General features: G+C 40.8%; 1 protein-coding gene across 1 annotated transcript; it reads right to left on the minus strand.

The window, feature by feature from the left end:
- Positions 1–8,970: 8,970 nt before the first annotated feature.
- LOC306779656 (zona pellucida-like domain-containing protein 1) lies at positions 8,971–13,082 on the minus strand (the record flags this gene model as incomplete). Its single annotated transcript, XM_079271633.1, has 10 exons — positions 8,971–9,065; positions 9,232–9,252; positions 10,335–10,437; positions 10,529–10,697; positions 11,013–11,096; positions 11,490–11,587; positions 11,709–11,781; positions 11,881–12,065; positions 12,432–12,652; positions 12,986–13,082. The coding sequence occupies 10 exons, from the start codon at positions 13,080–13,082 to the stop codon at positions 8,971–8,973; spliced, it is 1,146 nt and encodes a 381-aa protein (XP_079127759.1).
- Positions 13,083–13,990: the final 908 nt, after the last annotated feature.

Below are 13,990 nucleotides of genomic sequence, written 5' to 3' on the forward strand. Positions count from 1 at the left end.
GAATCAGACAAAATCATCAAATGAAATACATCAATTGACTCGATTGAAAGCTTGGAGGAAATGCCAACCAGACACAAAGAGCTTTACATTACAATAAATGATTGAAAACAGTGCAATAATAATGCCGTATTTCATTCACAGTGACCACCAGACTATAGCGCTGGCAGAGTCAGTGCCTTGCTCAAAAACACTGCAGCAGGTCCTCATGGTTGTGAGGTTGATCTTGCTTGAGTTCTGCACAGCACGAAGAAAATCTGTCGTAAAATCTGCAATCACTGATTTTTGATCACTTTGAGGCAGTGCAACAAGCTGTAGGTGTTATATAATCACATAAAGTGAAATATGATCACCTTTTAAGTTGATTCAATTCTGCTTCTTAAAAAAAAGAGATCGCTAATCAGCTGATTGCATTCAGGAATAAAACCTTTTTTCAGAGGTTTCAGTCTCGCTTTCAAACTCAGTGTTACGGAAGTGGTAAATGGTCGCCTTTTATAAGCAGACGGAAGAAAAACATCTGTTTTGATCTTTTTAGACCTTTTGACACCACTGATCATGTGATTCTCCTTGACAGCCTCAAACATTGCGTGAAACAGCTTTGGAGGAGTTTGACTTTTTCTTTTAGTTGTGAGGCTGATCTTTTCTGGAGTTCTCCACAGCACTAAAACTGAACTGTCATAAAAACTGCAATACCAGATTTTATATCGCTTGGAGGCAGTGCAACAAGCTGTAGTAATATAATCACATGAATTGAAATCTGATCACCTTTAAAGATGATGTTAAGAGAACAGTGACTTGTTTATTTTCACATCCAGCAGATATAGACCAACAATATCATTCATTTGGATTTGCATTTCTGGCCACCTGATGAATGTAACTTCAACCGTGACTTTTGTTTTAGTTCTGGTTTTGGTCTCTACCAACTCCTGAGAAAATATATAGTTCAGCTGCTAAATGCACAGCTAGTCGCTACCTGCAGGTACAGTAGAACTAAATTCATTATGAGGGACCACTTTCACATCATACAAAATCATTATTTGATCCATTGTTAACATAAAAGTATTGATTAGAGCAGCTTTAAGACCTGCACCATGGCTGCCAAATTTGAGACGTAAAGCTATACTTTGCTTAATTTCATCCATGACTGATGGTTAGCTCACGCATTGACTGTACGCTCTGTATATTTTCCTGTTCCCACACAACATCCAACACATAATAGACAGACATTTGGACAGTCAGAGAAGAAAAGACAGACATTTTTAAATTAATTAGATTTGAAAATGACCAAACCCAAAACCCGAGCCGTTAATTAACCTTGTCAGGTTCTGGTTGGGTTGCAGAGCTCTTGCTCACCTGCTTTGCTTTTCTACCACCCAAACTATACTGGTTAAGATAACAAATATAAATTCAATACAATACAACTGTATTGTCCACTGTAGTGGATATTTGTCTTTGATTATACCTACGACATGGGGTATTAGAGACAACATGTACAACAACAATGTTCGACATGACTTAGGAGAAAATATAATGTGATTTAATTCTGGACTCAGCCTCCAAATGACTTCCCATCTCACTTAACTCCTGAGAATGAAGCTCTGCAGGATATAAGAAGCGGGAGTCTGACTTCACTAATGGGGTTTATCAAAACCTTAAGTGCAGTTCTGTTTGTGACTGCTTTGCATCCTGGGAGTTCTCGAGCTCATTCGGCTTAATCACTGACCTATGCATACACCAAGTGGAGTCTACTTCACCTATAGGAGTTTCTGCAATTACTGTCTATTCTGCATATCCTGCCTGCCCAGAGAGTGTGACTGTGTGCACATCTAACGCAGCTGATAACCCACATTCACGGATCTCAAAAAAATCACAGAGCATCCAGCTTTTGCTTTCTGAGTCTTGGTGTCAGAGATCCAATGCATAATGAAAAAGGGCCTGCCTGGGGTTGTCTCTCTCAATATGTAAGGCTCCCTTTATGAATTATGAACCATGAGCCCCACATGCTCCCCTGTGGCCACAGACGGATTGGGGGCAAAGCTGCCCATCTCAGCCGGCGGTGTCGAAGGGCATTTGTCTTGTATGAGTGGATGCTGTTGTTTGTGCAAAGGGCTGCATTGCCCATGTGCACCGCGTTGATGTCGGGTTATAAGAACGGTGAAATGGGCTCGAGAGTCCTTCATGGGAACAGGTGTGACTACTGTTTGCCCCTGGCTTGCACTGGTAAAAGTGTGGGTAAAAATATTTCCTGGCTTTGTGATAGTGAGCTGTCGGCCACCATGGATGCCTGATATTAGGTTTATTCCAGGTCACTACCCAAATGTCTGACCAGTGTGAGTGAAGCTCTTCATCCAGCCTGAAGTGAGCCAGAGAGTCAACTTCAATTATGCTCCTTAAAAAAAAGAAGAGAGAGATCGCTAATCAGCTGATTGCATTCAGGAATAAAAACAATCTTTTTTTAGAGGTTTCAGTCTCGCTTTCAAACTCACTGTTACGGAAGTCGTAAATGGTCGTGATTTATAAGCCGACAGAGGAAAAACATATTTTCTGATCTTTTTAGACCTTTTGGTTCACCACTTAGGTGAAGGATTGCCATGCAATTTGGCATATCCATGGTGCTCAGAGGATGGATTGTAATCATTTTGGTTCAAGACTAAATACCTGCAAAAGTAGCCTCAGCTGCAGATCGTGCTTCGTGCTAATTAGCTGTGTTTGCTGTTGTCCCAGCTTCTCCTTGCTTTGTTTGCATAGCCCATCTGTGCATGCTTTTAGTGCATGTGTTTGTGCATGTGAGCATGCCCCACTGGTTAGCCGATGGCCATTGCTCTCTCCTGCTCTCATAAGGCGATTACAGCTGATAATGCCGTTCCTAGTAGGTAGCAGGCTCTTTAGCACCTACTACCCTTTGCCGTAGTTGCACTGTGAGCGCTGTTAGCACTTTTAGCCATGTTGGGAGCCGCTGAGAGGCATTCAAAATGCTCCCAATCTCAGATCTAGCACCTTTAAAGCATCTCTATCTGGTAAAAACTCAGAAAGTGTTCGTCCTGCTTCCATTACATCCCATTTATATCAGGGCAGCTTTCTGTTGTGCAAAATGTTTGTGCAAGTGGTTTTGCTGGTACAAAACAGATAACATCATCCACAGCCAGTAAATCCTTGACACTGTTTCTCTTTCCATTCTCTTTCCATTTTGATTACTTTTAAAGTCCAAAGCCCATCTGAGTTTCTCCACGAGCTATGAGCATGACATCTAAAATACCCATTCGATATTGTGTTTGGAGATTCTTAAATTAGGTGTCCTGAAGTCAAAATCTTGTTTTTCCATCTAAGTATTATTTTAAACTCTGAAAAATGTCAGATTGTACACACAGTTCTGCTTCAGTTCGACTTCTACTCAAAGCAAAAACATTTTTTATAGACAGTGTGTGTAAATGTATGACATGGGTGATAAATAAACAAAAAAAACTATGGCATTCTTCTTATCTTGCTTTTGGCATATTCTGCAGCACCAGAGCTGCAGATCCAGAGAACAAAACAGCTCAGCAGGGCTCTCAGACTTCACAATGACGCTGCCATGCGATAATGAATACAAGGATGACACCATACATGACTCAGTGTAAAGATCCAGAGATAATAAACCAATAGAAAGACCATTTCAATACCGCAACAATGCCCCGGCTTTACAAGGCTCTCTTAGCAAAAGGCCTCCTCAGCTGTACATTATTGATGGGGCTTAAATTGAACGCGCCTTTGTTCCTCCATCGATGGACACAAGGCGTGTGTCTCCCCTACATGGAGAGCAGTGGTGAGTGGTGGGGGAGGGGAGCAGGGGTGTGTGACTCACCCCCGTCCCATCATGCAGCAGGAGATTCATCCATCACATTAAGAGGTGCTGCATCAATCATTAACAAGTAGCCCCCTGTTGAAAGGATGATGGACAGCTTGACAAATAAGTTAAGATGAAGTGGGACATGGTGATGCTGGCCTTTTTCACTTTTCAGGCAATTTATTCGAGCCACAACAATAAAAATATCCAAATGCAGGCAATGAAATGATCCCGAATATAAATTTCCATGATTCTAAGCGGAGGGAAAAAATGGATAATGGGTCCTCTCTCAGAGAGCTTTAAATTCCTCTAAACTGAACTGTTAAAGCGAATTTGCAGATGTTTTCAGAGAGAGAGAGAGAGAGAGAGAGAGAGAGAGAGAGAGTCTGAAGTGGTCTGGCACAGACGGAACTTAATACTTTTGTCATGGGTGGCCAGCTCTTCTTAGAGAAATTCCAGTGATTTTTTTTGTACTCACCCAGGTAAGGGATGCATAATCTGATAATCTAGCAGTCCTGAAGAAACCTTTGAGAGGATTTTAACTGAAGGTACAGACAAGGGCTGGAGTCGTTCATCCAGAGGAGGATTATTCCCCCTTTTGGAGGGATTTGACATTTAGCTGTCTTTATTCTGACTTAAGTTTGCACGAAGACCAAATCCTCAAATGTGTTTGTCCTCAGTTAACACACATAAAACCTGCACCTACTTGTAATGTTACCTGATGAGTTGTGTAATCAGGTGCGAAATAGACATAAAACATTTGTATTTAAAGTGCAATGTATCAAATGACTGTGTATAATGTGAAAGGAGTCGGATAATTATTACCCAACTTTGCAGTTTCCATGTGCTCTGCACAGCCTTTTGGCATCCTTCAGTTAATTGGTTTCTACTGCGTTATACTTCATTGGTTTGTTTCACTCTCAATGCTCTCATCAGCATTGTTATCATTTGCCACAGGCGGCTCTTTTCAGAGAAAGTTCTGATAAACCCACCGAGCATTAACTGACCAGCACTAAACGGCAGACAAATTAGTGACGAGCTGGTTAACTTCGTGAAGCAGTCAAATATTTCACTCAGGAGTTGGTTGAGACCAAAAACAGAGCTGAGAGAGAGTGTTTATTAGACTTACATTCATCAGGTTTACAGAAATGACTTCAATGAATAATAACGTTGCTCATGTTATTAAATAATGATGAGCAACATTTTAACTCCAATAGGTGATTATATGTTAATGTGGTGTGTTGCAGGGCCTCCAAGTGGCCAAAAACGTAAAGGTTATAATTCCTTCAACAACAGTGAGTTAGTCCGTCTCTCAATACTTTCCAAAATATACTTTAATTAAAAAAAATAAAAAAAGCTAAATAATTTCCTATCTGGTTTTGGCTACACCGACAATCCTTGGATCAATTTATTGTTGTTGGGGATTAGTTTACAATTCTCAAAAAATAGTAATGACAGCAGGCTTACCATTTCAGGGTTTTATGTACAATTGTTGTCATTTCACAATATAGTTCACTTTATTGTGCCCATTTATAATCAGAAGATGAACACGTCTAATCAGTTTGTATATGTATGACACTTGGTGTCTCGTGTAAAAAACAAAGTTGTCAAAATGTATTTCAGGGGCATGGAATATAACTAAAGTTGAATAAGTTGACTAAATTCTAAATGCACTGCTCAATTGAACAATCGTCAGCGCTTTGCATCACTGCCAAATTTCCCTGCTCATTTCGGCAATCAGAGGTCCTGATTTAGAGCCAAGAAGCTTGTGAAATCCACAAATTGAAACACTTTTCGAAAAAAAGTATTTTGTCAGTGATTTTAAATATAATGACTCAAACTTTTCTTGCTTACGTAAGAATGTACTTTCACAACTGATTCCAGTATTTGCATTTAAACTGAACTGAACTCACTGGAATCTCATTGGCTCTAAGTTTACTCTATATCCCTAAAATCATACAAATCAAGATTTACTCCACAGCAACTGATTTCTTTTTCAAGACGAACGCTAATCAGAGGCTCAAGCTCTCATATTCACACATCACACATTACACTTCAAGCTACATGCTAATCAAACTGTCTTCACGGTCGACTCAGACGTTCTTCCCTTGCTTGGATTACTATTGTTGTCTTACGTTTTGCAGTCATCAATGATCGGAAATAATCTTCTCTGGTGAGACTTTTACGGTCAAGCGAGCACCAGCATTGGCTTTTTTTGTTGAATTTATCCCACAACACCCCCTGAAGGCTCGCCAGTATGTTCTGGTGTTATACATTCACCTTGTTTTACACTAACGGTGGCTCCAGCTCAGCAAATTGTTCAGCGAACAAACTGATATGACGGTATCTTCTCATCCACATAACTCAGCAAGAAAGCAAATAATAGTATTTCCCCTTAAAGACGTACAGGATGTAGCACAGAAATGGTGTCCTGTTCGCTCTTCTTCTGCTTCGTCTGATATGATTTGTACGTGACATTACATTTTGCCCACAGTTCCACTGTCTTATTACAAAAGGTTAATGGAACAGCTGGACCTTCCAGCGTGACTTTGCCTGCTCAGCAGTCTAGCAGAGTCTACCTTTGTTAAGTTCTCCCCATTTACCTGCCTTGAACCCATCCCAGCTTTATTCATGTTTTTTGGCACATTAGCACATCATCAGCCCTATGGCACCACCCTGACACTGTTTATTCAAAGTCATCATATTCCAAGAGTCTTCGTGTTCATATGCCAGCCCAAAATTAAAAGCGATCCTTCATTTTTTCATGATTGTACTGTCTACTAAACCTAATGTATAGCCCACAGACAGACTCATATGCATATTAATTGGAATGGAAATTACAGAACAATTATTCTTTCAGCTGAGGACAAAACCGGCCAAAATGTGGAGCCCTCACAGGCAGAGATTTCATGTTTTTTGCAGATAATAGTCTGAAATAAATAGAGTTTTGATTGCAGCGTCACACAGGCTGACAACAAAGATGTATCACAACATGAGTAGACTTTAAATATGGTAATATACAAGAAAATATGCACTGTCCGGAGCAACAAACTGCAATAATGAGCATAACAAATTTCTAGTAGCTCTTCACTCCGGTTCCCCCAAGGCTATTACCGTTATAGAGAGCAAAGCAGCTGGATGCAAAGGTTAATGTCCACACCATTAGAGAGCGTCAGAGCATGCATTTATCCCTGTTGGTTTAATTAAATTACAGCGAACTCATAAAGGGGGGCTTTATCCCGAACATACAGTTACTGCAGTCCTAATGGAGCACTACCTTCCAGCTCAGCTGATTTATCCCAAACACATTTCAAAGTGGGTCGTCTTGTCATGGAGTTTGTCATGGCCTACTTAACAATACAGGAACTCATTATGAGATAATTTGTCAAGCCAGCTGATTGCTTTGCTCGTTATTTTCATGATGTACAGGAGGACACATCTCGCTTATTGCTGGGTTACATGGAAAGTCATCAATCTTACCTTCCCATGACCACATAAACTGGATATGTAGGCAGCTTGTGAACTTTCCGGCCCTTCAGAAAGCTGACATTATAGGATAAATAACCGCGTGTTGTAACTTGTTAGCAATGAAACTAATCTCATCCTGGTTGACTGAAAGGTTGTAAGGTAGTATTTGGAATATTTGTGGGTGGTACACTTTCCACAAAATGTATTAATACATGGAACTGTAGACAGAGTTACTTGAAAATCACAAGCCTTCAAAAATATAAGATGAAAAAAATGGTGATTAGACACCCTCTAGTGGAGGGTGATTACAAAAACATCACTCCATAGACATCGACAGAAACCTTCTTTTATCCTCTGTGCTTCCAAAGCCGAGCACATCAAACCTCCAACTGAAGGAAACTCCTGAAAGTATGCATTTGAAAGACAATATTCATATGGAACAGCTCCACTTTTTATACGATCTACATTCCTCCAGTTATAAAACAGCACAGTGCGCTTGTGTGCCAGTTATACTCAGTCTGATGAATTAATCCGTTTCATTTCCTTTAAATTCCAAGACTGCACAGAAGACAACCAAAGCCGTGTTGTATGTCAGGAATTGCTTCATGTGGACTGTGAAATGCACTCTAACATAGGATAGTATACTGTGGACTGAAGTTGAGGTGGCTGTTGGAAGACACAACCTCTTGTTTCATATGTTGCAAGCTTTAATAGTAATAATAATACATGCGGGACATGGGAATATATACAGCAGCAGTCTTTCACTTTGTGGAAATATACAAACGTTCTAAGAACAGTTGCCACAGTGGATTATACATTATTACAAGTATTACAACTAAGTAAATTCCCCTGATATAATGCAGGCTTGAATGCATCATTTAAACAATCAAATAAATAACTCAATTTACTCACTCATTCCCTTGGTATGGTTGCCTTTCATGTGATTGCACATGTGCTGCTACATACAACATGTCAGCTCTGGCTTGCACAACAATAAATAATCTACGCTGCTTGTAAAACCATCAAAAGTAGATGAGAGATTGTTACGAGGCGTGCATTCCACTGTTTGTGTCATTAATGTTCATGATTCATACACAGATTCATTTATCAACAAGACGTCTGAGTACTTGAATCAAAGAATATTTACGCACTGACAATAAACCACATTTAATGTGAGACAAAAGACTGATAATTATAATTTAACGTTTTTCTTTCTTTGACCCCGTAAGTTAAAGGAAGAGTTCGACATTCTGGATAGTATGCATATTCACTGTCTTGTCGGGAGTTAGATGAGAAGATCTCTGGCACTCTCATGTATGCACTTCCTAGAGGTAAGCGAAAAAGTGTATTTTCCAAAATGTTCCTTTAATTCCTTTAAGATGACAAGTGAATGTCTTTCTTTCTTTCCTTTTTTACCATCGTGACAGGTGCATTATTCAGACTTCAACCTCCATAACGGCTAACAGTCTGAGAAGGATTGGAAGGAAACATAAAGTGCTCCAATCAATAGTTTGATTCAGTACAGAGTCCTACATACATACATTATGCACCTCCACCAGTATGTGAATGTCAGCCTGTCAAACCCATCATGTCATTTAGCCTGTGCTGACCTCTGTGCATCAACAGTAAGGGCCGCTGCGAGCTTAAACGTTTCAGTTTTCGAGAAAAAAAGATGCCGCCATCTAAATGGCTCCCACACCTATCACAAGGAGGACGGCCACAGCAAATCCCAGGCCAGCAGACGTGCCCTTGCCATCAGTCTGGCCACCAGACAGCACTGTGCACAAATGAGAGGGACATTATGGGATGCACTATTCCAGCGTACAACAGAATACATTATTGACTTGCTGCCAAAAAGGTTTTCTTTTCTGGAGGAATGTAATTAGTAAAACTTTGTGAAAGGCTCTTCTCATGGCAGTCAAGTTAATAAATAACATACTTACCCTCTTCTTTGGATGGAATGGCTGCAATAATGACAAGGAGAGTCAGTGTCTTATTATATTTGACAAAATATTGGAAAAGTTAATTAAATTACAGAGGGAACGAGAGCTAAAGCAGGAAAGAAACGTCAGAATGTTAAAATGTGCCGAAAAAACAAAAACCTTTACAGGGACCGGACTGGAGTCAAACTATTTGTTTCTATGCTGACCTTTTTGGAAGTGATTTATGTATTACCTACATTTCGGTTAATGTTTGTGATGTAGCCTAGACGCAGCATGTTCTTAATATATAATTATATATTAAGAACATGCTGCGTTATAATATTATAATATTATAATATTATTATAATATTATTATATTATAATATAATAATATTATAATATTCTATATTATATTTCTCTACATTAGCTTTTTTTCTAGAGGCATACTTTGTCAGCTAGTATCTGACAATGTGGCTCATTATGAGGAACAATGTGGCTCAATAGGAAGCTCCAGCCAGCAGCCGCTTAGTTTAGCTTAGCATACGATCTGGAAAGAAGGTGAAAGAGCTAGACTGTCTCTGTCCAAAGTAGAACAAATATCCATCCATCAGCGCCTCTATAGCACACTACCTGACATTTAAAATCTTGTTTGTTTCATCCATAAAGAACAGAAAATAATCAGCATTGTGGTGTCTACGCAGGATGTGCTGCGAGCAGTAACGTCCTGCCAACCTTGGGGTGAAAACAAAAGTAGAAACGTCAGCAGGAATACATTTTTCGCTTTGTTTCTTTGCTTCAGACGTAGATGGATTTGGTTAGAGCCTGTTTCCAGTCTAAGCTATCTGGCTGCAGGCTGTAGCTTTAGTCTCCACTCGTGAGACTGGTATCGATCTTCTCATTCATGTCTCAGCAAGAAGGCTCATTAGTGCATTTCCCCAAACTATTTTCAAACTATTCCTTAGATTGTGCATATCACAATGTCTCTACATTTGACTTGTTTACTTGACAATAATTTCTGTTACAGAAACATTGCTTTCTAAAAATCTAGTGGGTGCTAATACTACAGTGTCTGACTCCTTTAACTGCTCATATGTACACACACAAAAGATGCTTGTGGGACATACAGTTGTCTGTGTTGGTCGTTATGGCCACTGTGAGCACAGACGGCTCGGTGATGCTCTGCTGGACAACCGCGGTCTCCACACTCCTCTTCTTCCTGTTGCATTGCTGTGGATCAAACCAAACGGAGAGACATGAGCTTGAGATGTCCAGCTGGAATTGGAGATGTCTGCTTGAAATGCATGCAGTGCCTTCCCACCTTGAAGGTGCTGCAGGTGCTGCGTTGGCAGAGTCGAGTTATGCAGTGCAGATAGCAGGTGGAGATGGTCTCATTCTGCTGCTCGATGAAGCGGAAAGCCGGGAAGTAGAAGCGGGCCTTTTGGCTATCCCCGTTCTCCAGCATGGTGGTGAGCTGATCTATAGAGCACCTTTCAATAAAAGGCATATCTCACAAGGGCCCCATTTGCACAGCACGCAGATGCATACGGGCAGTGTGATAGAAATACGGGGAGGCGAAATCAAAACAAGGGCCCCCTTTGGATATAGAGATAGCTGTGGTGGACTTATTTCATGGAAGAGAGGAAAACCTGTAGATACGTGTAAAAGTTTGAATTTAAACTGCTGGACCGAGAGATAGAACCTATTATAAAGCCTTGAAAGACTGGAAGAAATTAACTAATTACAAAAAGTGGGAAGCTTACACTTTTTCTTTAAGAGAATATGTTTAAAAGTTTTTTTCGGACTTTCTGACAAAGAGATTAAAGATGGTGGCGTCGGACGGCTGTGGAGTCACCGAGGCGTAGCACCGGTCCAGAAGAACAAAGAACCTGTGGAGACACAATGAGGTCCCCATCACCGACTCAGAGACTCCAGGTCACAGGTGGAATCCTCAAATTTACAATCTATCAAGACAAGGTCACATGGTTGGAGACAAGGAGCTGGAAAATGTCTTTAAATTTAGACATCCACCCGGGTTTCTATGAATGCAGCCATCCATGACCGACATCTAGGACTTGTATTGATCGACCTGCTAAAAGTGAAACTTTGGAAATATGAAAGTATCACTTCTTCACTTTAACTCATATTCGCAAACTTGAGAGTGAAAGCTGTTTACCAAATTTCCTACAGCTGAAATATATTTTTAAATTTAAGTTCGAGGTCCAGGTCTGAACCAGACAATGAAAAGGCTGCAGGTGTCATATAATGTTAATGGTTCTTACTGTGATGTCAAGTTTGATGCAACCACCTGCACGTAGATGTTTGTTCTCAGCTCAATGCCCAGAGGTGGCAAGACAAGGGGCGTGGTGTAATTTATATCCTGGCAAAGGAAGGGAATATAAAAACATGATACACTCTCTTACATAAGATTGACGACTTTGTGTCGGTGCCAGGCATTAATGAAGACATGAGTAGTATGTGGGAAAGGTGTAAGTTGGCACCTGGTACAAAGCCATGCTGAGGGTACTGATGAAGCTTCCATTGTTGTCCTTCAACGCAATGTAGGAGGATGACCTACGAGGAAGAAAAGAATGAGATCACACTTGGCACACAAGTGAAATGTTAGAAGCCTTCATGTATTTTTGAACCCACATACTATAACTGTACACTCACATTTCCACCTCGGTGTTGTTGATGACATTCTCCAGTGGATAAGCACATGAATAGTAGTACTTGAGCTCTGCGTTGTAGGTGATCATCCCGGTGGTGGGGTCAAAGGATCGGACCACCCCGCTCACGTTGACCGTCTGGATGTTGGAGAAGTCGGAGAATATTCCCGTTCCTGGCGCGCTTGTGGTCTGAGGAATTATTTAACGGAAGCATGATTATTTCAGAAATGCTTAAAAATAAATGTTGGCCAACGTCTCAGGCACAGCAGGCGGCAGTGATGAAATCACGGTTAAAGGAAGTGGAACAACTCTTTCATTCTCTTCAGATAAGGAGAGTTGTGGGATTGCATGTGTCTGTGTTTTAAGTCACAAAGCAGTCTGAAATTCTCTTATTTCAACCCTCTTTTCATATCTTCTTATCTGGCTCAAAACACAGAACTCAGATACCCTTTCAGCTTCCTAGATCTCCTCTCGCTCTCCTCAGCTAAAGGTTAACATGTCTCACAACCACCACCATAACAGGAAATCAGGACACTTTATTGATGCAATACTCACCAAGACGTTACTCCCACAGGCATTTCCCTCTCTGACGGGGAAGCTGAATCTCACCACAGGAGGGTTCACTGAGGTGTCCAGCGTCCCCTGACAGTCCACATTGTCCCGGATGCTGTTGAGGATCAGTAAGCTTGAGTTGTATCCGCTGTAGACAACCGGGCAGATTTGAATGGCCAGGTCGATGGCAGATGTGCCACACACCACAGTAACATCAGTGTATTCTGATGGTGATAAGATGGCATCGTTATCTAAAGGTACCGATTTGAAAAGAATCGTGCCAATCCAAACTACTGTTCAGCACCAAAAGTCAGACAGAGGATTTGTTCTGAAAAATGATTGTGTTACAGGTAGACCAATTTCATATCAAATCTATTTCATATTAAAAATTAAGTATACATTTCCTCTGGGAACACATTTACCAGCGCAATTCAAGTGTGTTAGTTAAATACAAGGCGTGAAATAAAGTCAATATGGCCTCCCTATCTGAACTAAAATCAATTTGACCCCTTCAGTCCAAAACAAGTAATTAAGATTGAAGGTCACGCTAATCTTACCTGGTCGTCTGGCATACGCTCCGCACTCAGATATGTTGAGTGCCTCGCGGCCCGCGATACACAGGGTGGTCAGGATGAGGAAGCTGAATAAAGCCATCTCACTGCTCTGCCCTCTGTGAAAAAAGCTGAAGCAAACGCACAGTTGTCAAACACAGAAACTCCGAATAAATCCAGCACAATGCAGAAGTCCAGTGAGGCCATCTTAACAATATGGGTCCACATTAAGATGCTTAATCCTGTCAATGAAGGATACTTTGTTTGCCTCTTGGATCTTACCTCCTCAGTCTCTTTGCTGGTTTAGGATAAGAGAACAGTGGGCTGGTTTATATGAGCATCACCGTCGTTTGGTCACAACGCTGGTTTAGGATTGGATGGAAACAGGGTCAATGGTACATTTGGTGGGGCTGCCTCAGTTTGCGTAAACAATTCACTTTTTTTCGTCCTCTCCTTGAGGCAAATGATGAAACCCAACACAGTCCCCTTCAAAGTTACATGCTTCAACAATGTCCATATATAGCTTTGTGACTTTGCGTGGGAAATGCAGCCCCCTTTGTCTGCTAATATGAAACATAATAAAGTAAGTATGTATGGTTTCTATTCACCTGGAAAGAGGACCTGTTGTCCTCCACAGTGTATGGTGGTTCAATGTCACGATCTCACACAATAGACCTTTTATATGATGGCTTTTGGTGCTCATAATCTCGTGACATATTTTCATAAACAAACATGTTATGGTAGTCAGACTGACGATGTGACTCACATTTATCATGCTTAAGCCTTGTGAATGTCTTGTACATTTACATTTAATTAAAATTAGATTCATGTTGAGGTTTAACTGAAAGGAAATGATTGAAGGACAGTTGGAAACCTGATCTTGTCATGTGAGCCACCTGGGAAGAGAAAGCTCTGATCGGGGTCAAGGTGGAGGATGGGCATCCTCGTCAATGTTTTGTCAAACGTATGAAACCACAATATCAAATACAAGACACGTCATTATTGTCACGA

Source organism: Melanostigma gelatinosum, assembly GCF_949748355.1.
Source record: "Melanostigma gelatinosum genome assembly, chromosome: 7".
NCBI classification, from domain to species: domain Eukaryota; kingdom Metazoa; phylum Chordata; class Actinopteri; order Perciformes; family Zoarcidae; genus Melanostigma; species Melanostigma gelatinosum.